General features: G+C 36.2%; 1 protein-coding gene across 5 annotated transcripts in view; it reads right to left on the minus strand.

Moving 5' to 3' along the window:
• The window catches only part of SPATS2L (spermatogenesis associated serine rich 2 like), a 146,521-nt gene that overhangs the window by 35,033 nt on the left and 96,161 nt on the right, over positions 1 to 15,327 (minus strand). For all 5 annotated transcript variants that reach the window (XM_016131050.2, XM_016131047.2, XM_016131049.2 and 2 more), the window contains one exon: positions 13,142 to 13,388. In XM_016131050.2, coding sequence (XP_015986536.1) covers positions 13,142 to 13,388 — 247 coding nt within the window. The remainder of the gene's footprint in view (positions 1 to 13,141; positions 13,389 to 15,327) is intronic.

The following is a 15,327-nucleotide window of genomic DNA, read 5'->3' on the forward strand; positions in this document are numbered from 1 at the left end:
TTGAGAAGGCTGACCTCCTCAAAGGCAAATACTAAAATACAATTCATTCTTGAAGTCCCAGTACTTGCGCCTGGTTCAATAGCTCTTTGTAGAATTGTGACTGAATTAAAGTATACTTAAAATGATTTCACAGAAAAAATAAGAAACAAAGAACATCTTTCCTGACACTCACAAACTTTACAGAGATTGTACTGAAAGTACAAAAGAACCTCATTTGGGTCCTAGTCAATTTCATTTTAGACATTAGCCCATTTATGATAAGTATAAAGTTGACATTAGTTGAATCCATCATTCATAACCTACATTATCAAGAAAGCACATGTGTTTTATGGGCTAAATGATGAGTAGTCTGAAATTTACTGAAAGGGAAATTATAGTACATAAGGAAATATTCAGAAAAGGTAGTGAACATAGTAATTAAGTACTGAAAACAGCATTTCCTCCAGTAATCAAACATTTCATAGAATTCCCAGAAGATCAGAGGATATTCTAGAAATAGGGTCTTGCACTTGGAGTCAGGAGTCCTGGCTGGGTGTTTTGGCTCTGGCAATTACTTGCAAGGTGACCCTCGACAAGCCATTTAACATCGCTGAGCCTTAATTTTTTCATCTAGCAAGGTTATTAGGAGGCTTTAGTTACACTAAAGTAAAACTTCGGTGTAAGCAGTGGTTGTCAAACTTTAGAAGGCTGGAGTTCTCTCTTAGTACTTATTATAAATACAAAATTCTAGAGGTTTCAATTCAGCAGTGGGCCCAGGATTCTACCCACCAGGTGATTCTGTTGGGGTGGAGAGGGTGACACCACCCACCTGGAGAAACTCTACTGCGAAAGATGAAAAACTAATTTTTTGATGAGTCTGTAAATGCTTTGTTAAAACAGTAAGTACAGGCTGTTTCCAACTCTCTCCTTCCCAAAATCATAGTTAAGATTCAGCTTTAATAAAATATTATAAACTGAGAATCTAAAATTTAGCTATCTGTGCATAATGTAGTAAATTAGTCTTATTCTTAAAAATAGGGGATTTATATTACAGCTTAACGGAAATAATGACCTAAGGAAAAAAATTATCCTGTTGAATGTAAAGGAATTTTAAATGGAAGATAAGCACACAAATGAGGAGAATCTCATTAACCCAGAGCTGAAAAGATTTTGTTTGTTTATCAGGAAAATGATATGTATATCAGAGAACTCCTGGTTCATTTCATCATTTATTCAACAAATATTTATTGAGAAATTTGAGTAGCAGTATTTATTTTCATGGTGGTGGTGGGAGATCATGAAAAAAATGTCTAATTATTGGTGGGATCATCGACCACGGGATAACGTGAAGTTCTCAAAGACGGCTTGGATGTACTCTTCCCACATCGGCTGCACAGATCTGTTTCCAAATACAGTAAAACTCGGGAGCTCTTTCAGATGAAAACTGGTGGAGAGTTATTCAGCTATAACAGAATTAGGTTCATCCTGACCACAAATCCTGATGTTTCTAGCAACTGAAATAATGGGATACAGTGATTTTCCTCTAACTTTATAGGCCAGCAGTACTATCAGTTCTTTGTCTTTCTGGAATTCACTTGTGAATTTCAACAGACTGTAGTTGACTCAGAGTTGATCCACATCACTGACCAATAAGGTATTCATTAGCCACATGTGGCTATTGAATATTTGAAACGTGGCTTGTCTGAATTGAGATGTACTGTAAGTGTAAAATACACACTGAAATTTGAAGACTTAGTACAAAAGATATTTCTTTGATAATTAAAAAAATATTAATCAAATGTTAATATAATACTTCAGATATATTGTTAATAAAATACATTACCCAATTTAAATCACCTGTTTCTTTTTACTTTTTAAATGTAGCAACCAATTTTAGTATTTTTGGTTTTTGTAGATTTCTTAAAGTTTTCTACATAGGCAATTACGATATTTGTAAATGAAGTTTAACTTGTTTCTTTCCAATATTTCCTTGCCCTAATAGACTGGTTAGGAACTCTAGTACAATGGATAATAAACACTCTTTCATTGTTTTTGATCTTAGGGAAACTGCATTCAATATTTTATTAAGTATGATATTAGCCGTAGATTTTTCGTATGTTTGTCAGGAAGTTTTCTCATACTTCTAACTTGCTGGGAGCTTTTATTTTGTCAAGTGACTTTATTTTGTTCCACCTACTGAAATAATCATATTGTTGGGCTTCTTTATTTTGTTAATAAGAAAATTACATTGGTTAGTTTTTAAATACTAATGTTCCATTCTTGAAAAAAACGCACTTGGTCATGGTGTATTACACACACACACACACACACACACACACACACACATCTTACTTTAATTTGCTAATATTTTATTGAGAACTTTGCTTTTATATTCATAAATATTATTCTGTAATCTTCTTATAATGACTTAGGTTTTGATAAGATTATGCTAGTTTCATTAAATGAGTTGAGAGGTGTTCTATTCTTTTTATTTCTATTTATTAAGTACATCTGATAACTTTTTTAAAAAATTCAGATATTGTACTTTTTAGTTCTAGTGTTTCTATTTCACTATCTTTATCTCTCCTCAAATTCTTATTCTTTTCACCTTTTATGTCCATCTTTTTTTTTTTTTTTGTAATTTTTTAAAGCACATTTATAATCCTTGTCTGTTGATTCAAACATCTGGGTTATCTATGGGTCTGCTTCTAATGACTAATCTTTCTTTTCATTATAGGTCACATTTTCTTGCTTCCTCCCATGACTAGTAATTTTTATTATTAAAATTGGATAATGAACATTATGGATGACACATTGAGAAATGTTAGATTTTGTTATTTTTCTCCAAATAGTTTGAATCTTGTTCTAGTACATTATTACAATACTAGTAGATCACTCTCTACTCTATTCCTCTGCTTTTTTTTCCTTAAAGGTAAATGTTAGGTATCTTATAGAATATGCTGGAATAGAGAAGATGATAAGGGGATAGTGGACTGTTTCTAAAAATACCTTCATTTAATTCCTATGTTTTATGCCTGCCCTCCATCCTATCTGCTGACTCTAAATCCGGAGCTTTCCATTTTCTGTTAGGTAGTCATCCGCCTCCCTGCCAAAGTTACCTCCATCAGAATTCTATGCTACAACTTCCCATACTTTGTTTCATCAGTCAATACTCTTTTATCTCCTTTTCCTCTTCTACTAATTGAGGCCCTCCTTTTCTTTTTCTTCATTATTGTAGATTTCTACATCAAAAAGTTCATTTACTATAATCCAATGGAGTTTGTGATGAAGAAGATATAGATTCATGCCTTTCTTTTCCTTAAAAAGTTATTGCTATGCATTGCTAAATTATTTCCCAGTCAAATGGTGCCCACTTACACTCAGCCGTAATAAATGAAATTATTCTCACAATTAACCCTTGCCAATACTGAGAACTATCAATTTGCCAGTTACTAAATGTTGTTCTTAATTTACATATTTGATTTGTCCTTAATTTGATTTATTTTACACAGCAAAACATGGACCTTGGGGGTGGATTTTGTTAATAGCACCAAAGAAAACAAATCTTCCTCTTGAGAGAAGCATATGAACTTGGATTCAAAGATTTTCATAATATATGTACAGCCATGTATGTGTTAAGATTTGAAACTTTCTGAAAACTTTTTTCTTTTTGGTTTTTACTTTTTAATGACAGCTTTATGTACTTAAAAGTAGACCAAAAGAAGTATATATAGAATTCAAATCTAACTCTAAAAAATTTATTAAATACAAAATAGTTCTAAAATAATTATTTTAACCTGTTAGGTTAAGATGGTTTCATAGTCTCCTATACACATATCATTTCAGGAAAGTTCGTTATCTGATTGTATTGTAAAGTAGTTTTACCTAGAAAAAGTTGATGAAATATAAGTTGGTTGTTACAAAATTGTCTACAATTCCTAACATCTGTGTTAGTTAAAGCCTGTTACCATTCACTTAAAAGTACTTCAGTGACTATGAGAGTGTTTTATGAAAACTGATAATAATATATTGATAGTTTCTGATCACTGATCTTAGAGTTCTTAAATATTCACAAAAGAAAAAATGGAATTTAAATATCTTAAAAATGTTCCATCCCCCTATTAATCAGTTTTAGAAATAAAAACGATGAGATTAGAACAACCTTTCTAGACAGCAATATATTAAGAACTTCAAAAATATTCATATCCTTTGATTCCAATAATTCTACTTCTAGGAAAACATGCCAAAAAAATAATCATAATGTTCATAAAGACTTATATACTAGAAATATTCACTAAAGCACTGTTTATAACAGCAAACAAAGGGAAACAATTCACATGAACAATAGTTTGGGAATAGTCAAAAAGGAACATGGCGAATTCATAAAAATACAATGCAATCATTAAAATCATGTTTTCAAAGAACACGTAATGATATGAGGTAATGTTTATAATGTCATATTAAGTAAAAAGAATACAGAACTTCACATACTATATTTGAAAAAATGTGTATATATATTCATATATATCTGTGCATTTAAGAAATTCCGAAATAAAATTTAACAGTGGTTGTTTCTGGGAGGCAGGGTTATTTTTTTCCCTTAAATCTTACTGCATTTTCCAAGTTTCTTCAATTAGTATAAATTTTAAAACCAGAAATACAAAATCCATAATTAGCTTTAAAAAGCAGCACAGTAACTTAAAAAATTTAATTAACCTACATTTCTCCACATATTTTATCACTAATTAATTCATTAGAGGCCATGACAAAGACTTGTTTGAGTGCCTATTATGTCCAGTTTGAGGCACCAGAAATACAATGATGATTAAAAACAAATGTAGTTCCTATCTTTCTAGAACTTGCAGTCTAATAGGAAGACATATAAATCAAACTCACCACATAAAACACATGTAGAATTACAACTGTGATAAGTATTATGAAAGAAAAATACATAATATTCTGAAACCTGTAATTGGTGTATTTGACCTAGGTATAGCAAGAATTTCCCAGGGAAAAAAACGCCTAAGCTAACTTCAAATCCCATGAACCAATCAGGTGAGACGGGCGGAAAGTGCATTCCAGGCTGACACAGCATTTAAGGAAGGAGGGAGCACCGTGTGCCAATTATCAAGTTATTGTTTCTCAGCTCAAATCTACCCTTTTTTGCCCTATTTTGTGATATGGAGCTGGACCCTGTAAACAATTCTCTTTTGCCAGCTAGCAGAATGTCAGCTTTGTCAGTAGAGGGCAATCAAGTGATCTTGCAGGGCTATAAGGACAAAAATACACTTTTCTTCTAAGTTCTGGTCCTTCATTATCAGTATTCATCTCGGGAACCAGCACACACCCTGGCTGCACTCATGTGTGTTTCCTGCTTTCCCTTCCCCTGTTCCCACATTAGCAGTGGCTTTGAGAAGTTCCAGTCTCTCTATCCTCTCTGGCAATGGTGGGTCTCTTCTATAGACCAGCTCAGTCCATGCTCTGTGACAAGAACTTTTTTTTCCTTTTTTTTTTTTTTTTTGCCACCACAAGGCTGCCTGTTTCTCTGGTAGCCACATACCTTTCTGATGAAATCAGAATCTCAGTCTTGGATTGGGGGACTCTCCTAATTCTATTTCCTTTATCATCTAATCTTCCTAGAGATAGCAACTGCTCTTTTGCATGTCTAGACCCTTTAGAGTCCTCATTTACCTCCTGTTTAGTAGTAAACTACCTCCTACTGTTTTAGTTAGCAATTCTTTGTATTACATTCCTCCCATTCAAATAACTAATGTGGCTTCTATCTCTTGACTTGAATCTGACTGATATGTATGACCAGTATGAGGGATTGAAAAGAGACCAGTACGGCTGGAGTAGAGAGAGTAAGAATGAGCATGCTATAAAACACGGCTAGAGAAGGAGACAGGGGCCACATTTATGCTGGGTCTGTAGACCAGGATAAGACTTTTGTTCTCCTAAAAGCTCGTTTTTGTTATGAAACAACTACAGGATAGAAAATGATTTAGAGGGGAATAAGAGTAAATGCTAGGAGATTAATGAGTGGATTATTGTAGCAGTGCAGGCAAGAGAGGGTTGCGGTTTTGCTCAGAAAGTAGAAGGCAGAGACAGTGAGAAATGGATAGACTCTAGGAATATTTGGAAATGAAAATCAATAGGGCTTGGAGATTAATTGGATATGGGGGATGAGAGAAAGGAAGATATCATAATTGATTTCTGACTTGTATATCTGGATAGATGGTACAGTAAGATCAGGAATGCTAAAAGAAAGTTAACTGGGAAGGGAGATCATGAATTTGTTTTGAGCATGTTGAAGTGCTTTGAAATGTCAAAGTAAAAATGTCAAGAAAGAGTCTGGAGTTCAGAGAAGAACCTGGACCAGTAAGATGAGTTTGAGGGCCAGTTTACGTAATTAAAGCTAGGATATGTTTGAAATGATCTAAGAAGAGAAGAGATATAGCTTTATATGAGAAAGGACTTGGAACCAACCAAGCCTCGAAGAGCTTCACCACTTAACAGCCGAGTGAAGAAGAATGACATCAAAGAGAAGCAATAAAGATGGAGGGGAAAATCAGGAGAGTGCCATGGCCTAGAAATCAAAAGGAAAAGATCTAGTGGCTAAGGACGCAGTGGTCAACAGCACTGAATGTTGCTAAAAGGAAAAGGTAAAAAAAGGATTGAAAAATGTCTGCTAGATTTAATACATGGAAGCCAATGGTAAATTTAGTGGGAGCAATTTCTTCAGAGTGATGGACTGTATGCCACAATGAATAGGATGATAAGTGAGAGAGAGGTGAATAAATGGAGAACGGTGAGTGAAGTCAACTCTCTTAAGATGTTACAGAATAATGGTCTAGTGATAAAGCCCCAAGAAAACTCTTTTCATGGTATAATTATTGTATACCTTGATTGCACGTTCATCATTCTTCTATCACATGACAGGGTAATTAACAGATATTCAGAGGAACCAATAACTTTGGAACTGAGACCAAAACCAGATTAATGTCAGTTCTGCCTTTTCATAACACCTTTATCAAATACAGATAGACTATTATTTCTTCCTATAAAACTTATTCAGCTCAGAGGGCATAAAGCTGATAACTTTCTGATCACAAACAAATCTTTTAGTTTCATTCACACTGTCTTTACGAGGTCTCATATGTCATTAATGCCTTTATAGGTTTATTTATATTAGAAGATAATAGATAATAAAGTCAACGAATTAGAGCCATCAATGACACAAGGTAGGTATGTTAACTTGATTTGTTTCACCAATTTATTTCCCTGAGAAATAGGCTTAACTCTCATTACATTTTGATAGAACCATTTAAGCCTTTGTTCGAAATATCTTTAAAAAATTTAGAAGGCCTGTTCTTTGTGAGGAGTGCATTCTATTTAATATAGTCCGTTTGTAACTGAAATCACCATAACAAGGTACTCGTAGAAAGTTAGAAAGGTGTCAGCTATTCAGGGATGAGTGGTTTTGCTGTAGGGTTGCAGCAAAAGTAGATTTCAAATGAGAAAGAAGAAGGAGAGGGCTCTGAATTTCTTTCTACCCAGGTGACAGAAAAATATCCAAGGGGTTTTATATTTCCTGTGCCCTCATGTCACTTTATCCTGTCTGTCTCTGTCTCTTTTGTTTTATCATACACAGGGTAAGGAAGCAGAGGTCTGAATTATTGAAAATGCAACCCAAGGCCTCCCCTAACATTACCTGAACACTCAGACACAGTGCTGCTCCAAGCTGAGGTTGAGATTGAACAACACAACCATAAACAAGAGTTAAGATCAAGTATTTAGATGCTAGAGTAATAATTAAGGAGTGAAAATAATAATAAATGTGCTTATGTGCTTTAAAATATAAACTTTCAAAATGTATGTTTATATAACAGTATTTAACATCAGTTGTATATATTAACAGAGTATTCCATCTTTAATTTAAAAAAATAGTAAAATATTATGATTATAACTCCACAGGGGCTTCAGCTAAAGTCCTTAATTAAGGTTCAAATAAAACATTGGCTATGTAGTCCACCATGAACTTGAACTGAGGCATTTGGGTTTGAGCTTAAATGGTTCTTCATTTACTCTTTGTGGCCTTATCTTATCTGAAGTTGTTGCACACAACCCCCAACCTCTGCCTTGGTCTCTCTTCCACTTTCTGCCTTCGCATTTACTATAATCTATAATTATCTTGGTACTCTAGCTGTATTCTGATTTCTTATACATCTCTTCTCCCCGCCCCTGAAAAAGAACATAAACTCCATGTGGGCAAAAACTTTGTTGTCTTGCTTACTTCCTCCGGAAAAATTCCTGGCACATGTTAGATTAAAAATATTTCTAGATAGATACATAAATGATTTGAGGGTTTACTTGTGCCAGATGCTGTGTTAATCTTTTCATGTATCTCACTTACTGTTCACCACGATATCATCAAGTGGAGTTACATTTTCCATTTTGCTGGTTAGGACTCCAAAATGCAGAGTGGTTAATTTATCTAGGGTCACACATCGAACAAGTGACATGGCCAAGATTTGAACCCAAACACGTCTCTGAGCTACAACAATATCCTGCTTCCATTTGAGAGGCGGCAGTGCTACAATCCTGAAACGCACGTATTAACTTTACCATTAAAATTCTAGGTGAGCTGCTTTCTTCTGGTTGATCTTTCCTAAACCTCAGATCTAAAACAGGGCTTAGAAAAGCAGGAAAGATAATCTTGCAGCTAGGGCCACCAGCAACTTAAAAAAAATCTGTTTAGAAATTTTATAGGGAACCTCACACCACAAAAATACTGTGAGAGAGCCTGGTGGCTTCTTCTTCTTCTTTTTAACAAGAAGCACAAACGAGGGATAAGTAGCCCACATTCTAAAAATAATTCCTCCCACATTTGGTTCAGTTCACTTTGAGAATGAGAAAGCAGTACGGGGCCAGTGCCATGCTGAAACACAGAAGCTGCACTGCAAATGGGCTTTCTAACTTCTAGATGTTCTGTGATACAGGGCAGAGAGCGAAGTCTGGTTTGTGGAGGTCAGTGAACACAGCACTGAGCCTTCTGTTTGAGACAAGTAACAGGTAACAGAAGAGCTGGCTTCCCAGGATGCTTTACAAGATAAGGGGATAGAAAGGATGGCTGCTGGGGCCAACGAGAGGAGCTGAAGACAAGGAAAGCCCCATCCCAAAGTTTACGTCAATGGAGCTTTTGGTGGCCTGAAATCCTGCTCCTTTCCTATTCAATGGGAATTGTGTCCAGTGGGAGAAAGACAACATAGAAATCTGAATTCCTACTCTGGCCTACACGGTGATAAGCATCTATACTCTTCAGCTACCTGAGTCTTATGAAAAGTAAAGCAGGAGGACCATTTGGGAAAATTGGACCCTAAGGTCATAATGTGCTTTAGACATTCAGATGGGGCCTTAGAAATAAAAAATGATCCTTAGCATTACTTTTAGTAGGAATAAGTCTCAATTTATTCCTTGTCTGAATTGTACTTGGATGCAGGATGATCTTGATTGGATTATGTAAAAGATCTAATTTGAGCTGTTATTAAAAATTCTGAAATCCAGAAAAAAAAAAAAAAACTACTCCAAGGCTTAACGAAGTAATTTTGTATTAAGTTTAAATCAAACTCCTAAACTTCCAAGCTAAATGCTGACATGCAGCATTGTCCCACTTGACAGTGCTATATTTACAGCCTAAAATGATGATGCTTTGGGTGGTTATTTTTCATGTAGGAAGTCACACTAACACCCCTGAACCACCTGCATATATCTTAAAGCTAACTTTTCCCCTTCCAGAAAATGATTCTTCTTAAAATTTTTAAAAAGAGAGATCTTGAATGTCAAGGTGTTATAAAAAGATAAAGCACATGTTCAACCTGTTCACAGCCTGCTGCCCAGCTGGGCACTCAGGGCAGGCTTTCTTGAGCCACTTTCATTAGTGGAAAGCTTGATAAAATGTTCACCACTAGCAGAGTGGAGATTTCTTATAGGCTCATACTTCGAACCCACTCAAGTATACAATATCATTATATGGCTTTGTTATGATTGCTTGAAAAAAATTTTCAATTATACATCATTTAGAAGTTAGAAAGCCCATGGTTTTAGCTATGACTCTAAAGCATGCATAAAAATACGTGGACCTGGGTCAGGCTTTTGCAAACAAGAGGGTTACCTCGGGGGTGTGGGTTATCTTCTCAGCTTCTCAGTCTGGTAAGGGGTGGGGTGCTCAGTTCCAGAGCTATAAAATGGGGCAAAGGGATTAAGGGATCACTCCTATCCTGTCTAGTTCTAGTGGTCTAAATAGGGGGTAAAATATCCAAGATCTAACACTTATCTGTAAAATAACTATTAGAGGTCTCCAGATTGCCGACAGTTTGAACAAACATTTTAAAGTCATTTGATAGTTTCGGCATCAACTTCCTGATGAACTTTCATCATTTCGGGGAAGAAAACCTAACTAGTTACAAACTCATTTTAAAACTTATGATCTTAATAAGTGAGTTGCTCGTAAAGTTAATGGTCAGCTAGAAGGAGTCCCTTCCCTTTGCCAAAACATCTAATGACTTTCCATTATCATAATTTATTCTTTAATAGAAAAATTTACAAGCAGCATAGACTATGAACCAATAACATTAACAAATAATGCTGGCATAACTCAATGCCTTCAGGCTAAACTTACAAAACTGAAGGGACTGTGGGATGGCTCTGTGCAAGAAAGGACTCCTCACAGAAAGTTCATGGTGGGGTTTACAAAAGCACCCTTGAAGAGCGAACTCCTTTAGTGGGTACTTAACTTTCAAGGCAGCTATCCACTGTGAAGTGAAGCTCTTCAATATTGCATTCGCTCTAATGTCATATACTTGATAGAGTTACTGAGATTGTTTTAGGGAGAAGGTATAAATTATAAGTAAATGAACAAATATATGTGCTAGGCTTTTAGTCTATGATTGATATCAAAACAGCAACTTGAGTAATTAGATTTTGAAAGTAATTCATGTGAAAGCAATAACAAGCAAAGTTGGGAATCTGCCACCTGATTATTTAATTTCTTTCTCCTGCCCTGATAATAAATCAAAACATTCTCAAAATCATAGGTATAGTAAAAACTGAGTTAAAAAATTTCTGGAAAATCCAGATTCTAAATGAAAATAGGTTACTTTTATTGTTGTTTGTTTGGTTTTAAGAAATCACTGCGTAGTGAAGATTATGTGAATTACAGTACTATTAATAGAGTTGTTAGGTAATGTGTTTATGATAGAAAATTAGTGCTTTGTGAGAAATCTAAAAACTTACTACTATGTTGCACAGTGTGTCAGTTGTTTAACGCTTCCTTACTGCATCCCTGATGTGGTAAGTGTCATCATGCGATTTTTTATTTGCACCTGTCTCTTCTGTAGGATTGCACTCCTCCTAGGCAGGGCCCCTGTCTTACTCATTTTTGATCCATCAGAGGATAGCACTGCCTCATATACAGCAGGTGTGCAATGTATGAGGGCGCTGAGTAAAGTTCTCCCTACTGTTTTCTAACCCTACAAGTCTTCTCTTCCACGTCAAGACTATTGGTCCATCAGTACCCACTGCTCCCGTGAAATCTTTCCAGATCACTCAGTTGGATGTGGCACTTCTCACCCCAAACCCTGAACTCACCAGTGTACGCAGGGCCTCCTCTTCAAGGATATAAAGAATGTGATTCCCTCAGGGGCTCAACCATACCGTATCCTTCTCTGGATCTACTGTGGCATCTCGCACAGTGCTTTGCATGTGAGAGGAGTTTAAAAAGACTGATTCAGTAAATTCAGAATTTTATGAGTCTGCATTTTGAAGGAGGACTTTGGGAATCATCTAGTGGAGTGCTTCTCATGGAGGGATCTACTACCTCTTAGGAGGCATTGTGAAAAACTGACGGGGCATTTTACAAATCTATCAAAATGACTGTGTTTGTGAGAGGGGAGTGAGGGTTGTTTGAGAACTAACATCACGGAAATCCTGCACAATAAAGAACTGCCCTGTTTCCTGAACTTTCTCATGTCTTCCTACAACCCAAACTATTTTTTGGTACAGCTTTCCTATACTTGGGATTTCCATGATTTGGCTTCTTTGTAAATTAAGAAAAAGATTGTCCTTTATGGTATTCAGAAGTTTGCCAAGAGTTTTTCACCATTTGGAAAATCACATGGCCAATCACACAATCACAGTATCTGAGCTGACGACCAGCACCCCTAGGTTGGTCTGCATTTCTAGTAGTTACATTCACAATGATTCCACATCTACATACAAATAAATACACTTATTTAGCTCTTACTTCACACGTCGAACATAGAGAAGCAGTGTGCACAATATTCAATTGACTATGGTCTTACCTCTTTTAATTGCAAAGTGATTTGTTACAAGTGGGTGTGAACGTTTGGCCATTTTATTAGGTCTTCTCTTTTAGTCGTTCCTGATTTCTTATATCTTTTTACTCTATTGAAATTCTGTTTTTAGGTAGATTATACTATCTATGAATTTTATTTTAGGATTTGTTGTAAAAATAGAGCATCGGGTCAGATAGTATTAAGAACCACTGATCTAGTACATTCCAGTATAGTTTCCTCATTTTACAGAAAGGAAATGGGACACAAGAGATGAAATGATGCCCTCAAGGTCATATGACTACGAAGTGCCCTTCTGTAGATTAATTAATATATAGCTATAGCCCAAATAATTAATGTTCCAGATTCTAACATTCTGGAAGATTCTGTTCCGTCACATAATTTAAAATGCTACTCTTTAATAACTTTTCCTTTTGTCACCAATTATCCCTCCCTTAGCACAGCAAACATATCTAGAAAGAAAATATCTTTAAACTAGAATTTCCATTTTCCTTTTGATCCTAATATAGATGGGAATCTGTGTTTTTTAGAAAAGAATAATCCTCTGACTTAGTGCAGGGCTAGACTGAGCAACTGAGCATTTATTCTTAGGTCCTGTTACATTCTCCCCACCCCCCAGCCCCCACCATCCTGCAGGAAGACTGTCTGAATCTGTGTACAATGCAGAAAAACCTTTCACTTCCAACGATATCAACAGCAGCACCGACTGCGCCAACAGTTTCCCTGTATGTCCTTTTCTTCTATGTCTTCTATGTTTTCTTCAATGTCAACTTTACTTAAAAATTACTGACCTGTGACCCCACGGAGTGTTTTTGAAGGTTCCTCGAGTATTGAAATCTTTTTCTCACGAGGGATAAGGGCTGGTTTTTCGCTGGCGGAATCAGTGGATGAGCTGTCCTTCTCATAGCCATTCACATGGCCATTTTGTATCTGTGGCGGTGGTGGCTGCAGGGGTCCTGCTTCAGGCCTCTCTGCCTTGTCTTTAGCATCTTTGTTGCCTTGATGCTGCTTGGACTTGCTTCTTTTTCTTTTGTTGTTCTAGAATGAGAAACAAGTGAGAAGATAATATTATTTAGCTCAGACCCTTGAAATATAAGATGAACCTGAGAGATCAAAATAAGAAATGTTTTATATATATATATATATACACATATATATATAAATTTTTTTCATAGATAATATAAACTACCTAGAAACAGAATTTCTAGCTCTTCTAATAGAATGGATGAAACCACTTACATCTTTATTAGTCAACCAAATTAATGTAAATATATTTTCTTACAATAAATTGTATAACTATTTACCTTATAAACATAATGAAAAAAGATTTCTCTAAAAGGAAAAAACAGTGAAGAATGCCTTAAAGACTGACATATTATTTGAGCAATTGAGGCACTACATATAGGAGTGGTACTACAGTAAAATATTGTGATGATTTCCCTGAAAGAACTTGAATTCCGATACTGTGCCATTGGGAAATAGTTCTAGTTTCTTAAAGAGGTGATGGGGGAGGGGGATGCAAGGAGGACACTGATACTTTGGGGCAGAGAAAAGGTTGTGGGGAGGATTGGTACAGAAAAGGCAGGCAAGTCCTTGCAAGATGAGGAAATGAGAAGCAGATCCCCAAAGTCCGCACTTGGTCTATAGAAAAGGCACTGACTGACCAGGAGATTGTTGGGTTGCTGCCACAGTCCAGGAGGTCCCATGCAGCCACAGGACCCATAATCATACCTGTGAGTATTTAAGCTGGAGCAGACAACTGCTACAAAGTAATACCAAACTGACAGGGGTCCACCTGGATTTGGCTTGTCCAGCTGGACCCCCAGACTTCTTGACTGCTAGCTGAACAGAATTACAAGGCTTCTCTTTATTTCGAAATAATATGATCCTTTTCCAGACAACTGAAATTTTTAGACCTGAATTATCATAATATAGCAGAGTTTTACTGTTTCTCTCCTAAAATGTCTGAATGGTCACTATATGTAATAATACGTATGAAATTAAGATGTAGTTCCTAATTATGTTGTATGCTTTACTGACTTTGGTTTCGTACCTGGTGGATATTCAACGTCCTTAACATTCGGTATGGTACAGGCCTCAGCCAATCAGAACGGATGTAATCCATCAGGACAGACCCTGTCCCACCTGCTGCATCCGTGGGTACCAGCTGAACAACAGCTGAACATGGCTTTGCTCTTCCACGCATTTGAGAAAGAAATACAAAGAAATAGCTTTCTCTTCTGAATTCTCCTCCCTACTTCCTTTCTTTTCCTTTGAAACCACGGTCATGACCCTGAGTAAGTGCTCTTCTGGAGCAGCGAGAGATGTGCATTCACTGGGTGACAGTAAAGGCCAGTGGTACCTACTCCCACACAAGGCCTATGTCTCCTGGGCTGGGGAGACCATTTCTGCGGAACCTCTAAGAGGGAGGCTCTGTAATGAGTTGGGTCAGTAGCTGCTGTCTGTTCCTTTTTTTACATCAGAGAAATTTTATACCCAAAACACACTTATGAGAAATTCCATGTAAGTGTAAATACTGCCTTTCAATAACGTTCAAATCATCATCTCACAATGAAGTCTGGGAAGCTATAATTAAAGATAAGCAGAGATTGTCAAAGATTACATACAACCTTCATACAAAGGTTAAAAAAAATCTCATAATTCTTCCTATTCTACATAAAACTAGGAGGAGAAAAAAGGGGAAAGTATAATTCTAGTAATCTCGAGATTTTATTTTTATTTTTTCTGGTTTGTTTCGCAGGCCTGTGATCTTCCCTAATGGCGAAGGGTAAACTGGTGTATTATATCCTGGGACACCAAAAATACAAGGCTTTGCTAGGAAATAGTGGGAATGGGTAGGGCAGTTACTGGAAAAAAGAGAAGCAGACTTTTTGTGAAAGTTATGGAGCAGGTTACAGGCCAAGGACAAGAAGGGAGTTGTGCCTTACAGGAGTGAGTGAGCGTGCGTGTGCTGCAG

The sequence above is a fragment of the Rousettus aegyptiacus genome, unplaced genomic scaffold (genome assembly GCF_014176215.1).
Source record: "Rousettus aegyptiacus isolate mRouAeg1 unplaced genomic scaffold, mRouAeg1.p scaffold_m13_p_2, whole genome shotgun sequence".
NCBI classification, from domain to species: Eukaryota; Metazoa; Chordata; class Mammalia; order Chiroptera; family Pteropodidae; genus Rousettus; species Rousettus aegyptiacus.